A 19,455-nucleotide genomic window follows, 5' to 3' on the forward strand; every position below is an offset into this window, starting at 1 on the left:
CTGTATCCATAAACAAAGCAAAGATATTTTGTTATTTTGTACATGTGATAATAAAGTGATCAGTTATAATCATTCACAGTTCAGTAGCATGTACAGGTCAATCGTCTTTTGCCAAGAAAAGGGAGGGAGGGTAGGAGGTATACACAGCAATCATTCCACACTGTCACACACACTCCTTGTCTGATTACTCCTCAATGTGGTCCACCTGTCTTGGCTGCTTGTCTGTCTGGGATGATGGAGGCTCTCTGAATTGTGGTTGTTGCACAGAAACTGACCCATCTCTTCTGTACAATGTGATTGTCATCTGTCTTTGTGTTTTGGTCATAATCGATCAGTGCTGTATTTTCTGTGACTCCTGTCTTTTCTGTCAGTTTTGAATATTTTTCCTCGTACTACCTTCTTTCTGAGATAGATTGTTGTTGTCTGTTGTATGTTCTGTCGTCCTATGTGTAGGCCCTACTTGTATATACTGCAGGTACTGTCTCATGAAACTGGTTTTGATTTTTCACTGTACCTGCACACACTGAGGTTTAAAATTCCTGGACAAGAAGTCTCTATTGGCTCTCATTTCTAAGAGGACAAATTCTCCACAGAGATTTGGTACATTGTGTCCTTCTATCCAGTTGAAACACTCATCATTTCCACTGCAGCACACAGTTCTGCTGCAACACAAGGCTTCTTGTCAAAAGCAGATAGGTGATTGTTAATGACAAAGACAGGCAAAGTATGCTCACCTGTTCTTGTCACCATTTTTCCAGTTCTTCCATTTTCACAGGGAAATTGTTTACATTCACTGATTTTTAGGGAAATGAAAAAAGAAGAGACACACACACAAAAAAAAAACCCCAAAGAAATACATCCACAAGCAAAGTGTAGAAAATCATGTCCTGCTGACATCAGCGTGAGCAAAACTCTCCTCCCTTCACAACCTTCAACATCATACATAATTATCTTTTAAGGTTTTCCACTTTATGTATCAGAATTATGCTTTTCTGAAGACATATAGGTATGTCAGCTCCTCCATCTGAAGCATCCCAGTGTTGTTCTCCATCCCCTCATTCTCCATATCCCCTTGAAATGAGAGACACCTCTTTATATCAGTAATCATTATCTATATCAGTAATTATTATTTATAACAGGAATATGCCTGAGATGTCTCCCAAAGCAGCTCCAGACTGTCCTAGAAGACTGGGGAAAAACAAAAAACCACCAAATGAATAAAACAAAGAATAAAAGAAAGCAACAACAACAACAAAAAAGAATGCAGAAAGAAATTAAGACAGATTGTCTGACAGAAAGAAAAGGAAGTAAAAACAGAAAGAATTGCAAGAAAGAAAAAAAGGTAGAAGAAAGGGAAAATGAAGAGCAGCCTGTTACCTCCATTCCCACTTCAAAACCTCCCCCTAGGCCTGCAAGCCCAATAGCTGAGGGTGCCGACCAACCTGGGAGTAACAAAAAAAAGTCTGTCACAGGTAAAACCTGATGCACTTGTCTATGCTGACATGCATTCGACCTCAAAAGCATGCACAAAAATATGAAGAGATTCACTGTCAAATTCAACAGCTGAAACAGTCACATGCCACATGATTTCCTTCATTTCAGTTTTGGCTGCACAAATAAAAAATCAAAATCTGTTAACATTTATTGAGTTAATGTTATCACTGTACATAAAACTTAACAGTCAAAAGAATCAATTCCAGTTAGGCTCTTTGAATGTTTGAAAGGTTTTCTCAGGCAACAAACTTTATAGATTGTCCTTTATCCTTTCACCTCCCATTTGTGGATCATCAGTAAATGAAAAAATTATATTTGTATTGTACCTATAATACTGTGTGTTCAAAGTTTTCCTTTTGTACAGTGTACTTATCTAGAACTCTTAGACACATGGAATATACATACATTACATTAAGTTGGTTTCCATGAAATATGTACCTATTTTATCTAAAATATGATATTTTACATGCATAACATCAACATGAAGTGTGTACACATATTTTATCTAAACTTCTTTACACCCATAACATCAAAATGAAATGTGTACATTTTGTCTAAAACTGTACATCCATACATTATATTTACATGAATTATCATTAAGTATCTTTCATGAATCTAAAACTCTTCCCATTGAGCATTCCACCTTCTGAGCTGCTGGCAAATTCAGTTTGAGGAACAGTGGTTCATACCTTCACTGTAGTCCAGCTCATCCCTGACCTTGGCAATGACAATGCCACTGCCTCCTCTGGCTGTGACCAAAAAGCCAGCTTTGAACACCGTCAGTATGGCAAGACCTCGGGCTTTGGCCAAGATTCCAACTGCCACACATATAGATATTCAGACATTCATGCCAGTCCACACTACTTAAGGCACACAGAGGTATGCAGACATACCTGCCAATCCACAAAACTTAATATTGCACACACACACACACACACACACACACACACACACACACATAGTAGGCCTCCTTCGGTCATGGCTGACCATGGATAGAGTATATCCAACCTAATGTCTAATTGGGCTGTCTACTTGGACCAAGCAGCATCGCCTGTGACTGTAGAGACCGATGCGAGAGAGACCGTCTCTGTCGCAGCGATCACATGTGTAAGCTGATGCTGGTCTGTCGGCTGCTGTCCCTTTTCTGCGAGCTCGCTTTTCTGCTGCAGCAGCTGACAGTTTGTCCTCACCAATCCATAGCTGATTCTTGAGAGTGCTTCTCCATCTGTTGCGGTCATCTGCAAGGCCCTCCCAGGACTCGGTGTTGATCTCAAGTGCCTTCAAGTTGCGTTTGCAAACGTCTTTGTATCTCAGCCATAAAGGATGTCTTTTGGGATGCGACCATCTTCCATGTGGCGAACGTGGCCCAGCCAGCGCAGCCGACGTTGTCTCAGCATGGTATACATGGTCGAGAGGCCAGCGCGAGTCAGGACTTCAGTGTTTGTCACCTTGTCTTGCCAGGAGATGCCGAGTATGCACCGTAGGCTTCTCAGATGGAAGGTATTGAGCCTTTTCTCCTGACCAGCATGTGTGGTCCACGCCTCACTGCCATACAGCAAGGTGCTGAGGACGCAGGCGTTGTATACAGCCATCCTTGTCTTTGTGGTCAGCTTGGGATTTGTCCACACTCTTTGTGTGAGGCGGGCTAGCGTTGTGGCTGCCCTCCCGATCCTCTTGTCGGTCTCGGTGTCAAGGAAGAGGTTGTCGGTGATGGTGGACCCAAGGTAAGTGAATTGATGGATGGCTTCCAGCTCGTAGTCATCAATGGTGATGGCTGGTGGAGATGGCATGTCTTGGCCTAGGACATTTGTCCTCGAGACTGATGGTCAGACCAAAATCTTTGCAGGCCTGGGAGAAGCGGTTCATTAGTGACTGCAAGTCCCGCTGGGTGTGGCTCACAACCGCGGCATCGTCAGCAAAGAGCATGTCTCTGATGAGGGCTTCGCAGACTTTTGTCCTTGCTCTGAGGCGGGCGAGATTGAAGAGCCTGCCATCTGATCTGGTCCGCAGGTAGATCCCTTCTTGCGCTGTGCTGAACGCATGTCTCAGGAGAAGAGCAAAGATGATTCCAAATAGGGTGGGGGTGAGGACACAGCCTTTTTGACACCGCTGTGTACGTCGAAGGGCTTGGAGAGGTTACCATTAAACTGCACCGTCCCTTTCATGTTGGAGTGGAAGGACTCAATCAAGCTGTGCAGTTGGGGGGGGGGGGGGGTGAGGGGGGGGGGGGGGGCAGCCAATCTTTTGAAGAGCCCTGAAAAGGCCTTCTCTGCTGAGTAGGTCAAAGGCCTTGGTGAGGTCAATGAATGCGACATACTGGGGCATCCTCTGCTCTCTGCACTTCTCCTGGATTTGGCGAAGGGAGAAGATCATGTCTACTGTGGATCTCTCTGCTCGAAAACCGCACTGTGATTCCGGAAACGCGTTTGGCCAGTTTCTGCAGATGAATTAGGAGGACCCGAGCATAGATTTTGCCTACAATGCTGAGAAGTGAGATGCCTCTGTAGTTGGTGCAGTCGCTCCTTTCGCCCTTGTTTTTGAAGAGGGTGATAATCTTGGCGTCCCTCATGTCTTGCGGTACACCTCCCTCATTCCAGCACTGACAGAGGCCTGTGTGCAGAGGATGCAGAAGAGTAGTCTTGCAGTGTTTAATGAGGTCTGGGGGAATTCCGTCACTGCCAGGTGCCTTGCCTGATGTCAGGCTGTTAATGGCCTTGCTGAGTTTGTCCTCAGTTGGCTCTGCATCAAGTTCTTCCATGACCGGCATGTACTTGATAGCATCGAGGGCGGAGTTGGACACCATGTTTTCTGTGGAGTAGAGGTCGGAGTAGCGTTCTGCCCATCTCTCCATCTGCTGGCTAGGATCGTTGATTACTTCCCCAGTGGGGGGCAGTCTTGCACTGTGTTGGTCTCAGTGCCTTCTTGATACCATCATACATCCTTCGGATGTTGCCTCTTTCAGCAGCATTCTGTATCTCTTCGCTGAGCTCTGTCCAGTACTCATTTGCACATCGCCTGGCATTAAACTGAACCTTACTCCTGGCTGCCCTGAGGATTTGCAGGTTCTTCTCACTGGGTGACCATTTGTACTCAGTGAGTGCAGCGCGCTTGGCCTCAATACTGGGAGTCATCTCTGATGATTTGGCCTCAAACCAGTCGTGGGATTTTGCGGTTTTCTTCCCAAAGGTGGCCATAGCAATGTGGTGCGTGGTGTCTCGTAGTGATTCCCATCTCTCTGTGGCAGTGTCCCTGGGCTTCAATGCATCGAATTCTCTCTCAAAGGCCTCTGCGAACTATTCTACAAAGTCTGGCTGAGACATCTTGCTGACGTCAATGCAAGAGTTCCCTATTTCTTTGAGCAGTGGAACTTCTTTGGTTGCAATCTGATCCTGCAGCATACCAGAGAGTGGTCCGTGTCACAGTCTGCGCTGTGGTAAGAGCGAGTGTGGAGAAGATTTTTGATGGCAGCTCGTCTTACTAGGATCAGATCCAGTTGGTGCCAATGTTTTGAGCACGGGTGCCTCCAAGAGACTTTGTGTTGGGGCTTCGTCTTGAAGAAGGAGTTGGCGATGCACAGTTCATGGCAGGTACAAAACTCAAGTAGTCGCTGTCTATTCTCATTCATTTTCCCCACTCCAAAGGAACCAAGACAGGAGGGCCACGAATTGTTGTCTGCACCCACTCTGGCATTGAAGTCGCCCAAGAGAACAAGTTGTTCTGTCCTGGGAGTGTTCCTTATGGTTGATGCGAGATTTTCATAGAACTCATCCTTGGCGTCTGGAGAGGCGGACAGTGTTGGAGCATATGTGCTGATGAGAGTGACATAGCCTTCGGAGGTGTTGAGGTGGAGAATCAATAGTCGTTCTGAACTGCCGCTGCCTGGTTCGATCATGTTCAGCAGACTGTTCCTGACTGCAAAGCCTACTCCGTACTCTCTTGGGGCATCAGAGCTCTTTCCTTGCCAGAAGAAGGTGTAGTCCCTCTCCTTTAGTGTTCCTGAGTCAGCTAACCGTGTTTCCTGCAGAGTGGCAATGTCTCGCTGTTTATGACGGCCGTCTTTCTGGAGTCGCTGATGTCTTGCAGATCTTGGGAGAGCCCAGGCATCATTGTCCGGACATTCCAACAGGCCAGTTTCATTGTTGATCCATTTCTTGAAGTTTTCTTTTGGCCTGGTGGGGAAATTAACGACCTGCTTGTCAGATATTCTCCTAATCTTCATCCACCCATAGAAGAAGGCAGGTCGTGGCGGGACAGCACCTAACTGGCTGGGGGCTGCCCAGCTTGGGCGGGCGGTAGCTGTCCAGTGGGACGCGAGGGTCCCTCCCACCATCAGAAGCAACCCCTGGCGTTGGCTCTACGCCAATTGAGCACTAACTTATAACCGGTAACTGTTGCTTCATGTGTTGTTCCGACGCTAGTGCTAGTAGCAAAACTGGAGTGTCCTCTCCAGATTTTAGGTGCAAAGTGCAAGGTGTTTGTGGATGGATGGACGCATATAAGCCTGGGCAATGTAATATGGAAAACAGGCTGTTGCCCATGCAGCTTGTCCCCCCTCTCCACCTCACTGACAGATCCAAAGGAACAGCAAGGCTGTTACATTTTGGTGCCAACATGGCCACAGGAGCTGCCGGAAAGTGACAAAGTTTGCCATCCAACCGCCTTATGGGCCCCACACCGGATTTTCTGTCAGGGTTTACTCCCTTAGCTAGGTGGCCACAGGTAGCTCTCCAGAGCTGGCGCCCTATGATGGGTCATTTAATTCCACCAGGGTGTCTAGCCACCTGACAGGACTGGTGGGGGTGCTGGTTTAGTCGCCAGCAATTCGACCTTGTGGCAGGTAGTACTGGGATCCAGGTTACCAGCAGCAGATATATCTATCTGACCTGACAGATACACATACATACATACATATATATATGCAGACAAACATTACATTTACAGTTCAAATCATTCATGTGATAAGGACAATAGCAGTGACAATTGTGACAGTTTTTCATGGATATGATTAGCAGTGTGGCACTGAGATACATGTAAGGCACTACTCGGTGAGTACCTGCATGATGTGCATACTCTGCAAGCAAAACACTGTCCTGCATGTGGTACGTACTTGTATGCACTGCATTTGACCCCAAATTCACCTGTTTTACACCTGACTGTCTCCAGAGATGTCACCCTATAGTGTCAACAGGGTCACAGACAACTTCTCACATCAATTCTGTACACAAGAGTATATGACAATCTCAGTGTACTGCAATGAGCCACGTTTCCGTAAGTCTCTTAAATAAATACCCTGCTTCATACTTTCTTTCTCTGTTTCTCTTTCTCTAAATCTGGGAATGAAGGGGGCATATACATATCACAGAAATCTGGGACCAATGGGGGAGTAATGGTACATAGAAAAATAGAAACTTAAGAGTTAAGTATCTTGACAAACTGGATGACTGCTGAACAATTCCAAGCTGTCACTAGAGGAACTTTTGCCCCACTACTGCTGGAAGATCTTGAAGCCATCACAAACGGTTTCAACAGAGTGCAGAGGTCCTGTGGATAAGTTAACAGAAATCCAAGCCATAGAATGATGATTACCAGTAGTATCATAGAGATGCACGACACAAAAGGGCCACACAGCAAATCGCCCAGACCTTCCACATTACACAGAGTGGTTCATTTGTTACAACACATCTGCTGGGCAGATGCCTGACAAACAGAAAACCCCCAATGTCAGAATGTGCTCTGTTTATTATCTCATCCGAATGACTCAACACTCAGTTTGATTTTCCAGTCAAACTTGGGATTCGAACCAAGACCCTCACACACACTGTACTAGCAGTTAAGCAAATTAACCATTCTGCCCCCTTCCTCCACTACCTTGATCAATAAACGTGAAAAGAGAAAAAAACAAAAACATGTTCATCTACACATTACTGCAATACATTCTTGTAATTTTCAATGTGGATTTTTTCCTTTGTATGCAGCCAACAATAACTACAGTGGACTGGGGTACAGATCTGTCACCACCAGCTGTTTCTTTGGTTTGGTTTGTTTTGTTTTTTTGTTGTTATTGTTTTGGTGGGGGGTTTTTTACATCAGAATATCAAATAATGTGCCTTTAATTTCAAACAACTCCACTTTGAAATCATGTATCCCTGATTTATTGTATTTCATTGTGTTGTGCTGTATTGCACTGTATTGTACTGTATTACTATTACTTTTTGTCACAAGAAATTTATATGTGAAATTCGGGCTGCTCTCCCTGGGAGGGCCCATTAATACTGTCTGCAAGTCCATTCTTTTGTTGAAAGTCTGTCCACAATTGGGATTTTAGACGGATACCTATACCTCACGTCATCACTACTTTCCCTGTCTGCAAGTGTACATATGTTTAACTATCAAAGTAGATCTAGAATTTTGCAATATCCACGTTTCTTCCCCTGTACTCTCTTACGTTGATGACAGAAAAATTATGTGCTGAAATGGGTATACCAGTATTGGTTTGGGGGGTTTTCCAAATCAGTAGGACTGTGAAATATAATCCACATTTTTTCTCCCGTGTACTAATGCAAAGAATGTTGAAAACAGGGGTGGTGAAGAAATGCAGAGTAAATATATGTATTTGAGATCCAAGTTTTTCTTAGTTTTGATGAGGACTGGCCAGAACACTAGAGTGTCTAGAAAGGGATACTTTTGGGGGACATTCCTTGCCTTGCAAAGGAGCTTGGAAAAATGGGGAGATACGCAAAGAAACACATTTATAGGGGAAAATGTGGAGTGTGTATATATATATACATATATATATATATATATTATACCATTTCTTATTATCCATGATATTAATCTGAGGGGGGAAAATGTGGAGTATATAATATATAATAGACCATTTCTGCTCATTCATTAATTTAGAAACCCCTGGATACCATATCTTAACAGGGATGTTTTTCGGGGGCATTCCTGTCATGCTCATAGCAAAGAAGCTTGGAAGAAGGGAGATTCACAAAGAAAAAATTATTTGAAGGGAAAAAATGTAGAGTGTATGTGAAGCAGCATGTGAAAACCCGGCGAAAGTCAGAATTTCTCACTTTTTACATTTGTCTACTTTCAGAAAGTTTAAAAATCACATAAACTACAACACTGACATGGTACAGTATATGACACCAAAAACTGATCTATCATAGGTTGTTTTTTTTCCTATTTGTTTTTTCAAAGTTGCTGTGCCTGAACAGAAAAAATAGAGAAATCAGCAGCATGCGAAAACCTAGCAAAAGTCGGAATTTTTCACTTTATACATTTATGTCTTTTCAGAAAGTTTAAAATTCACAGATTAACATACAAAAAACCCAAAACTGATCTATCATAACTTTTTTTCCTATGTGATTTTTTCAAAATTAGTGTGCCTGAAAAGAAAAACTGGAGAAATCAGCTCATGAAAAAAAACATACATTTGCCTACTTGTAACTTTAGAACAAGAATTATGTTGAACAAGTATCTGATGTCAAAATATTCAGATGTAAGTTAACTATAGACCTTGTTCGTTAGAAAAAAAATTAGAGTAATTTGCTCTTGATTAAGCCGGAAAGAGAATTCGTGGGACATCTCTAAAAGTGAAAGTTGCGAGTTCATTGATTGTACTTGTGTAAATGCTTCACAATGGGTCTGGGGGAAAACGGGAGGAATGAAGTACTGTGTGTGCTGTTCGAACTTCAAAGGAAAAAAGATATCGCAACGAATACCAGCCATGAACCGATTGCACAGAGCGTGGAGATCTCAGAACCACTTCATGAACTGAACTGAAGCCAAGGACCGCACCCTCAGTGGCGATGATATTCCTTCACTTTTTACGAACAAGGTTTTCAAAACAAGCATGGTATGTGACATTCTGAATCGAATATTCATTCAGTTTTTATGTTTCAAAATATATTTGTTTCAATTCAACAGCCAAGCCTAAGAATGTTTTGGGTCTGATATCTCAAAGAGGGATGATTATACTCACAGAATCACAGAATCACAGAAATGTTTGGCTATAGGCTAAAAGCCTTTTGCCCTCGTAATCAGTGTCCATTTATGTGCTTTTGGATCACTTGTTGTGAACAAACCCTTGTTTAAATCTGGCATAGTGTATTACTGTATACTATATTTATCTACAGCTCAGTAAAGATTTAACTCTGTGGAAAATACATGGTTCTTAAACTTTTTGTCAATGTGATTTTTGAAGGCGTTTACCGATGGTGCATTGATGGTGTCATAGGAAAGGTTATTCCACAGATTTATGATACGGTTAGTAAAGAACTTGCGGAACTGGTTAGTTACGAAATTAGTTTTGTTTATTTTGAAGTTGTGCCCTCGAGTTTTATCGTAGTTAGCCATAGTAAACAATGAAGAGGTGGTGCAAGGATCATAAATATTGTGCATGATCTTATATACTTCAATGAGATCACCTCTTAATCTTCTAAACTCAAGGCTAGGCATATTAAAAAGAGCCAGGCGCTCCTCATAACTAAGATCACGAGTACTAATAGTATTACTAGTTATACACTTGGTAAATCTGCGTTGAACTCCTTCAATCATATTTATGTGCTTTTTAAGGTAAGGGCACCATACTGAGTTTCCATATTCAATAATGGGTCTAACCAGAGCTTTGAACAATGGAATCATACTATCCATTGTTCGAGTTACCCCCTTTTCCTGTATCGTGTACTGATACTGTGGATTATTCTTTCCAAGGTGCAGAACTTTGCATTTCTCGCTGTTAAATTGCAACAGCCAAGTATTTGTCCATTTAACCAGATTATGTATACACATTTGCAAGTGATCTCTATCTTCTGTATTTCGGATGGCAGAGTAAGCCTTGGTGTCGTCTGCAAAAATTTTTTACTTTACAATCTACCTCACCAGGCATATCATTCATAAAGTATATGAACAAGGTTGGGCCAAGAACACTACCTTGTGGTACACCACTAGTTACCTTAACCTTTGATGATTTACTACTATTTACACTTACAAACTGTGATCTTCCATTTAGAAAATCTCTGATCCACAATAGTAGCTTGCCTTTTATCCCATAGCTTCCTAGTTTATTCATGAGTCTGTGATGGGGAACTGTATCAAAAGCTTTCCTTAGATCAAGGTAGACTGCATCGACTGGTACCTTCTCATCTAGCATGACTAACCAATCTTGTAATGTAACAAGTAGTTGTGTAACACACGAGCGCCCTCTGGTAATTCCAAACTGTTCTCTAGATAACAGATCATGTTTAGTTAAATGTTGTTAGTTAAATACTGTCTTCATTTATCACACACTTATCTGCCTAATGCTTGAATCCAAAAGCACAATTTAACCTTTAAAACGGATAATTACAGTACACCAGCTGGCCGGTCTTTTTCAACTTCCAGTCACCAATATTGTATCATTCAACTGGATTTGTATGTTGTTGTCTTCAGTTTAACGTCTTTCCACTTGAAGTGATATCAAACGAAAAAAACAAAAAAACAAACAAAACAAAAAAACGTGGGGATATGGGTTGTGGGAGGGGGAGGGGTAAAACTGTATGTATATGTGGGGGGTGAATAGGGAGAGACAACGCTAGGGAGAATGGAAAAGTTATAAACACCAACATCAAACACTATAACAAATGTCCTAAGGACTACGCAGCAAACCTGCAATAACAAACAACATATTGGAATTGTTAATAACATATTCAAAAGAACTTTTGGTGAAGTCTGGCAAAAAACATTTTAGATTCTGACATTTGAATATTGCATGGTTGCTAGCAATATGTTCTGCACATATGCATCCGACATCTTTGCTGAACTTAGTTATAAAAGCGTTCAGTTTTATCCTGTTTGATAATGTATGAATCTGCCTTAATCTTACTGAATTACTGTATGTATTTGACTGATTGATAGTTCCCGGTTGTTGAACATTAATTACACTATGGTTTAAAGCTTTGCCGTTTTCCTGGTATAATTCTCTGACTTTTTTCACAATGTTTTTTCTAGTATTCGATAACCCTCTTGTACAGACAGAGGCACATAAAGTTCTATGGTTCCCTGTTCGTTTTTTGCACCTTTTCTTGCAGCCCTGTCAGCCCATTCATTGTAGAGAATACCAAGATGTGAAGGAACCCAACAAAACGTAATAAGTGTTCCTTTCAAGCTTAAAAGATGTAAAATGTGGCTGATTTCTATTATGATTTTGAATTTGTTCTTACAATTTGATGAGTTTAAAGCACATAATACAGATTTGGAATCAACGCAAAACAAGAATTGTAGAAGGCAAATTGAAAGATCAAGAATATGACTTAGAGCCAGCAATAAGTTCAGCAGTAAATACTGAACGATTTTTACCAATATAGTATGATCTTTCCGTTTTCAGTTCTGGTGTAACGAAAGCTGAACCTGCTTGGCCATTGTCTAATTGTGAGCCGTCTGTGTAGATCTGTAAATGATCACAGTATCTATTTTGAAGGTGTACTCGGGCTTCCGTTACCATGATATTCGGATTTTCATTCTTTTTAATGTTAGTGTGATTCATATCAAAATGTGCTTTATTCATCTCCCAGATGGGTATGGACTTACGGTCTTCTGTGTGTCTACGTCATCTGAATTAATGTCAGACTTCGAACAGGCTTGACACAAATGTGCCAATGGGTGTTAAATAAGATATGTTTTTAGCCCTTTTGGGGAAGTTGTTTTCTGATGTAATTTTTACTTCCTCTGATGTATAATTTTCAGTTGTTGAGCTTCTCAATACGTATTTAGCACATGCGAGGTTTCAATATTCATCTAAAGGTAGTATTATTTCTTTGTATGTTCTGAGGGTCGATGCATGGAAAGGTACACCAAGGGCAAGTCTATATTCTTTACAGTCTATGCTTTGAAGTTTCTTTAGCAAATATTTTGAAGCATTAAAAAAGACTTCTTGTCCATAGGATAGTTTGGATCGAATAAGTGATGATGGATTTGTGTGTGTGTGTATGTGTGTGTGTGTGTGTTTGTGGTCACTTTCTTAGCTGTGATTTTTATTCAGCACAGATATATGCATCTCGGACACATAGTACAAAACTGACCAGTGTACCCCTGAAACAAACACTACAAAGCATTTGCACTATACAACATTTGTCAGCGCATACTTCTTTCAAGTGGAAATGCTTGCACATTTTCAGAAAGAGCTGTAACAATGATACTGAGACAGTGAGATCCTTGCTACTTCCACAGGCAGTGAGAATGTTTACACACACACACAAACACACACACACACACACAGAGATAGATAGATAGATAGATAAGGCATAGTTATTGTGCAAATTTAAACAACTCACTGGCTTGAGATTCTGCACATGCATAACGCAGTGAATAGATCTGACACATTTTGGGGGTTGTATGCAGTTTGACTGAAAATGTGTAACTAAAACAAATGTCATAACATTCAAGCCTATAATTATATATTTTCTTTTTTTGTCACAGCTGTCAGATGTGCAAGTCCAAGAAGACATTACTACTACTTCTGCATCAGCAGTGGAAACCAATGCTGCTGACAGTAAATTGAGTAATTTTACAATAGACACTTGTATAGACACTGCATTTCAATACAGATGTAGATCACACACACACACACACACACACACACACGCGTGCGCGCGCGCACAACATCCAAAACTAAATGGTGCTCACATCATAAATAAATCAGATTGTTTAAACAATTGTTTATTATTTAGCATTTAGGTATGAATGAATGAAACCAAAAAAAAAAAAAAAAAAGAAAATATCTTATCAAAGTGATTTTCTTCAAATCTGTTTGTCTTTGACTCAGACCTGTTTACACTGCATTTTCTAAACAGTCCAAATTTGATTAGCAATAAACAAATGAAATATATATTTATGATATAAAATAAAAATACAGGAAATAAAAAATGGGAGGTGGAGCACGCATATGTAAATTAATGCAAATATTTACACAAAGAATTTACAGCACTACCAGTTTCTAAAAAATGGCAGCAAAGAGAAAGCTGGTATGTATGTGTTAATCCTTTGGCCAGTTGTTAGATACAATGAACTTACAGGTTTCCATAAAAGAAATACATATTTTAACCTGGTGAAAGTACAGACATATCCATTTTGGGTAAACAGGTCAGCTGATTCTACCAGACTGGTGTACCTGAATGTCTGGGAGTCTTGAGAAGACTTATCAATGCATGTCACTTGCAATATGTATGAGTGAGTACTGTATGCACACATGCATGTGTGCTGCACCATAAGATGAAATCATTCTTTACTTACAGTTAATCATCAATACAACTGTGATGAAACACACATGAATCAGTCTGGATGATTATCATCTTTAATCAAATTCCACGCACAGCTTCACCACTCTTCTCCCCACAATTTCCATGCTAAACTGCACCACTCTTTTCCCCACAGATTTCCATGCTCAACACTCTCATCCCAACAATATGTGTGTGTGTGTGTGTGTGTGTGTGTGTGTGTGTGTGTGTGTGTTAAAGCTACTTCAATTTAAAAAAAAAAAGTAATGTGATAGAAAAGCCAGAAAAAGATCAAATTCATTGGAACAGCACTGCCCATTTTCTCAAGTCTGAAATCTGTTTTTAGAAGGCACACACACACACATAAAATACTTACCGACAGCAAAGATAAGACTTGAAAGATGCAAAGTTTGTAAAAAAAACTTTATTTTCATTATTTTCACCCCAGTGACATGTTTTCATGCATAGCTAAGAACAGATGGCTGCAACTTTAGCTGGGTTTTCGCATGTTGCGTCACATAATATATATATATATATATATATATATATATATATATATATATCATAGTATGTATATATATATATATATACTGTTTCCTGTTACCCGTGACAGTACTCCAGATATCAGTGTCTAAAAAGGGATGCTTTTTGGGGGCATTTCTGCAATAGCAAAGGGCTTGGAAGAAAAGGGGGAATACACAAAGAAAAATCTGGAATGGTACAAAATGTGGATTATACCATACCATTCTCATCACCTATTAGTGTTAAGTAAAAGGAAATTTTCTACCTAAAAGGAAATTTTCTATCTAAAATTATGTTTAAATAACATACTTACCGTGACCCAACTAGTGCAGACTCCGGCAGGGGTCTGACATTCCTGTCCTGTGCAAACTACTATCCGCCTATGCGGAGAAAACAAAACTACGGCTGATAACCTCCCGGAAGTAGGTAACCTCCCCTTTGTCCTGCTGGCTAGCGCCCTCTTTTGACAGCAATATGCCATCACCAGCGCAGCGAGCAGGGAGAACAGGAAGCGGGGAGGATGGGAGGGTCTTAAATTTAGGTCAAGTTAAGTATGTTATTCAAACGTAATTTTAGGGTTCGGCCAGATGACAAGCTGCGCTCTAGCCGCGCTGTGAGTTAGCGGTAAGCGAGCTGTTGAGCAGTGAGCGATGGGTGGCCACACCAAAAGCGGCGACAGCTAGCGGCTAGCTAGCGAGCAGCCAGCTGCGCTGCTGGTTAAAGCTTGCGTGGCCACATGAATAGCTGCTGTAGCTAGTTGTATGCTAGCCTGCTGCTGAAATGAAATGAAATGAAATGAAATTATGGTGCTTAGAGCCTCGCCGACCACTAAGGCCATCTCAAGGCTATCGCCGCGTCAATAACTACTACAAGGATAAAAAAAAAAAAAACCAATTAAAACAAGTCACCACTTCAAACTTTCACTCCAAAGTTAAAAGAAAACTTCCATAGTTTAAAACCTTCAAATCTGGTTAACAAGGTTCACTTCTTTTAAGAAGTCCATCAGCGCCCACGGAGGGACATCACGAAACAAAGTCTTCAAAGAAACCGCCGTGTAATGTCTGCGTCTAACGTCATGCAGATCCCAACAGTCAAGGAGCACGTGTTTCACGGTGAGAGGCTCGTCACAGGGAATGCATCGAGGGGCCTCCTCCCCCTTCAACAAGTAAGAATGAGTAAAAAAAGTGTGCCCCGTACGCAGTCTGCACAGCACAGACTCCTCCTTTCTGTTCTTCACCCCCGAAGGGAGGGTCTCTTTTAGGTCCGGACGGATCTGAAAGAGCTTGTTGTCCGTCTGGGTGTTCCATTCCTCTTGCCAAAGATCCTTAACGTAAGTGTTGACCTTCCGCTTCATGTCTGTATAGGGTACCAAGGATCTGGACAATTCTTTCTTTACAGCGTTCCTGGCCAGCAGGTCCGCCCTTTCGTTACCATGAATGCCAACATGTCCTGGAACCCAGGCCAACACAACCTCGTATCCTTTCTTCGTTGCGAGAGTAAAAGTTTCATAAAATTCCAGCAGTTTGGGATGAGTGATGTTCCTGCAGGCGATCGCCTCCAGGGCTGACAAGGAGTCAGAAAAGATCATGAATCTCTTCTGTTTCGAAGAGAGAACCATTTTTAACCCCAGAACCAGTGCGGTCAGTTCCGCAGTGTATACCGAGCTGTCAGATAGGATATGTTCCGTTGAGGGCCGGTCAGGAAAGGCGGGACAGAACGCAGATGCAGCGACTCCGTCCTCTGACTTGGAACCGTCAGTGAAGATGCTTTGAAAAGTGGGGAATTTGTGGCACAGTTCCGAAAAGTAGGTTCTGTAGGCCAGAGAACTGGTGGTGTCCTTACGGTACGAGGCCAGATCGAATTGGACCTCAGGTGTTGTAAAGGTCCACGGAGGGCTGTCAGGGAACTTTGAGAAATCCGAGATGCCACCGACATCCAGATCGGCCTTTTCTAAGTGCGGCTGAATGCGGAGTCCGAGAGGAGGTATGCAGTTTGGGTTGTCTGTAAATTTCTTATCGAAAGGGTTGTTGAATACAGCGTCGTAAGCAGGGTTTGTAGGTTCCGAGAACAATTTCAAATAATAGTTCAGGGTCAGCTTCAGTCTGCGGTTGGAAAGAGGCGGTTCCCCCGCCTCTGCGTACAGGCTGTGCACAGGGGTGGTGCGGAAAGCACCTAAGCTGAGACGGAGCCCTTGGTGGTGTACAGGGTCCAACAGTTTCAGATAGGACGGTCTGGCCGAGCCGTATACCACACTTCCATAATCCAGTTTGGACCGGACCAGGGCTCTGTAGAGGTGCAAGAGAGTTCTCTTATCAGCACCCCAGTTCGTGTGTGCCACAACTCGGATGATGTTAAGGGCTTTTTGGCAAGATACTTTCAGCTGTTTAATGTGGCTGAGGAAGTTCAGCTTCTGATCGAAGACGACCCCTAGAAATCTGGCTTCCTTGACCGCCGGGATGGTGGATGTTCCCAGACGGATTTCAGGGTCCGGATAGAACTGGCGAAAGTTATGAAAATGGATGCATTCAGTTTTGGAGGATGAAAACGTGAAGCCATTCCCCTCTGCCCAACACTGGATTTTGTTGACGCAGAGCTGAAGCCGTCGCTGGATGCTGGCGTACGTGCTGCCGGTTGCATATAAGGCAAAATCATCCACGAACAGCGAGCTGTCCGATCCTTTCTGAACGGATTGAACGATGTCATTAATTTTGATGCTGAAAAGAGCCGGCGACAGGATGCTCCCTTGCGGGACACCCAGCTCCTGCTCGTGAATGTCGGACAGGGTGGTGCCGAGTCTCACCTGGAATTGTCTGTCTTGTAAAAAATTGTGGATGAACTGAGGCAGGTGTCCTCGGAAGCCAAGCTTGTGCAAGTCGGAAAGAATACCAAATTTCCACGTGGTATCGTAAGCTTTCTCCAAGTCGAAAAATATGGCCACCACATGTTGTTTGTTGACAAATGCATTTCTTACAGTGGTTTCCAGACGGACCAGATGGTCAACGGTAGAGCGATGCTTGCGGAAACCGCACTGTTCTTTTGCCAGAAGGCCGTCGGTCTCTAGTTTCCACATCAGTCTACCGTTGACCATCTTCTCCATCAGTTTGCAGATGCAGCTGGTCAGTGCAATTGGGCGGTAGTTGGAGGGGTTCGAGGGGTCTTTTCCCGGTTTCGGCAGCGGGATTATGAGGGCTTTCCGCCAGGAGGGTGGAAAGAAGCCTGTGACCCAGATGTGGTTATAAACTTTAAGCAGGGTGTCCAGACAGGTTTGGGGAAGGTGCTTTAGGAGTTTATAATGGACCTCGTCCATTCCTGGACAGGAATCCGTACAGGTCTGAAGGGCAGATTTAAGTTCGTTCATTGTGAAAGGAAGGTTGTAATTCTCTGTGTTGTCGGAAAAGAAGTTACATGGTGTTTTTTCCGACAGGTTTTTGGTTTTAAGAAAGCGAGCAGATTTGTTAGCAGATCTCGAGTTCTGTTCTATTGTGGAGGCAAGCAAATTGGCAACTGCTTTCTTCTCTGTGACCAGAGCGTCTGAAAGTTTAAGATGGTGAAAGGTCGGGCATACGTTTTTGCCCTTAATTCTTTTTAAAACCCTCCACACTTTCTTCTTGGGTGTGTTGGAGGTTAAGGAAGAGCAAAAATGTCTCCATGACTTCCTCTGGCTCTTTTTAAAAACATACCTGGCTTTCGCCCTCAGCTGTTGATGGGTTCAAACGCTATCGGTCTCCGGTCTCCGAAAGACGCGTCGCTGCGCTCTCTTCCGAGACTTGCGGGCCTCCCGACATTCCGCGTTGAACCAGGGCGTTCTAGGCACCTGAGGCTTGGAGGTAGACGATGGGACTGCTGCTTTGGCGCAATCTAAAACGATCCGAGTCAGAGTGTCAGCAGGGTCCTTGCTTTTCAATACTGTTTCTTCCTGCAGCTCCGCTCTTATCTTGGTGGTAAAAAAACTCCAGTCTGCTTTGTCGTAGTACAGGCGGTCAGGCAGAGAGTCACCTTCTCCATCTGTGGGGCGGAGGACGACAGGAAAGTGGTCACTCCCGTGCAGATCGTCGTGCACTTTCCATTCGTAGTCCAGGACCAACGATGGATCGCAGACCGACAGATCTAAACACGAGAGCTTTCCAGAGGACAGATGCAGGTAAGTGGGAGACTTGTCGTTAAGACAGCACAAGTCCATGTCAGAAAGGAGGTTTTCTAAGAGAAGACCTCGGGCTGATGTCATCTCACTTCCCCAGCGCGGGGAGTGTCCATTGAAGTCGCCCAACAGTAAAAACGGACGTGGGAGCTGGTCGACCAGGTTCATGAGGTCCTGCCTCAGAACGCGGACGGAAGGAGGGAGGTAGAGAGAGCAGACAGTGATGGTTTTCTCAAGCGTGACTCTGACTGCCACCGCCTGTAAAGGGGTGCTTAAAAGAACTGTACTGTATAAAAGGGACTTGCGAATAAAAAGAGCGACACCTCCCATCAATCCCTCTTGCTTCGGTTAAGCGGGTTTAAAAACGGAGTTAAAACCAGAGAGAGATAAAACCTTGCCATCTCTTTGCAGAGTCTCCTGCAGCGCCAGCACTGAAGGTTTCAAAGCACGACAAAGCAGCTGGAGTTCCTGAAAATTGGCGTAGAACCCCCGGATGTTCCAGTGGATCATTAAAAAAAGGTTAAAAAAAAATAAAGCAGCAGCCTATTCCATCGCTACCCCCTGCTCCTCTGCTTGCGGTGGCTCAAGGTCCGCCAGGATGGAATATTTGTTTTTCGAAGTAAATTTTTCGGATTCCGACCGAGTCGGAATATCCACCACCTCGGCCCCTCCCGATCCCGCCGAGGCCGCAACCCTCCCCTCCTTGAGTTTTGGAGGTAGGGGGGGTTTCCGGCCACTTCCGCCAGCCCGAGGGCCAGGCAGACGAGAGGCGGGGCGAGGGGTGCCGGGGGGTGGGGTGGGGCGGGAGGCGGACAACGTGCCTCCGCCCGAGGCTTTTCTCTCCCGCCCAGCGGCCCCTGAGGACTGCCGCACAGGATGGGAAGGGGTGGACATGGCGCCTCCACCCAAGGCCAACGGTTCCGACGAGGCGGTTAAGTCGTCCGTCTGCGTTCCTGTGTCTGACGACAGAGGCATATGACACCTTAGGCGACGCGGCCTCCACCTGTTTCCTTGCCTCAAAGAAGGAAATTTTCTTTTCTGTCT

The 19,455-nt window shown here is 43.4% G+C and overlaps 1 protein-coding gene across 6 annotated transcripts in view; it reads right to left on the reverse strand.

Moving 5' to 3' along the window:
- Positions 1-19,455, reverse strand: part of LOC143286821 (SH3 domain-containing YSC84-like protein 1) — a 197,010-nt gene that overhangs the window by 155,004 nt on the left and 22,551 nt on the right. For all 6 annotated transcript variants that reach the window (XR_013055859.1, XR_013055858.1, XR_013055860.1 and 3 more), the window contains exons 2-3: positions 2,184-2,312; positions 1,378-1,442 (exon numbers count right to left, since the gene is read on the reverse strand). Coding sequence is in view for 3 of the 6 variants with exons in the window: in XM_076594628.1 (XP_076450743.1) it covers positions 1,378-1,442; positions 2,184-2,312 (194 nt within the window). In the remaining 3 variants the exon portion in view is untranslated. The remainder of the gene's footprint in view (positions 1-1,377; positions 1,443-2,183; positions 2,313-19,455) is intronic.

Source organism: Babylonia areolata, chromosome 10, assembly GCF_041734735.1.
Source record: "Babylonia areolata isolate BAREFJ2019XMU chromosome 10, ASM4173473v1, whole genome shotgun sequence".
NCBI lineage: Eukaryota > Metazoa > Mollusca > Gastropoda > Neogastropoda > Buccinidae > Babylonia > Babylonia areolata.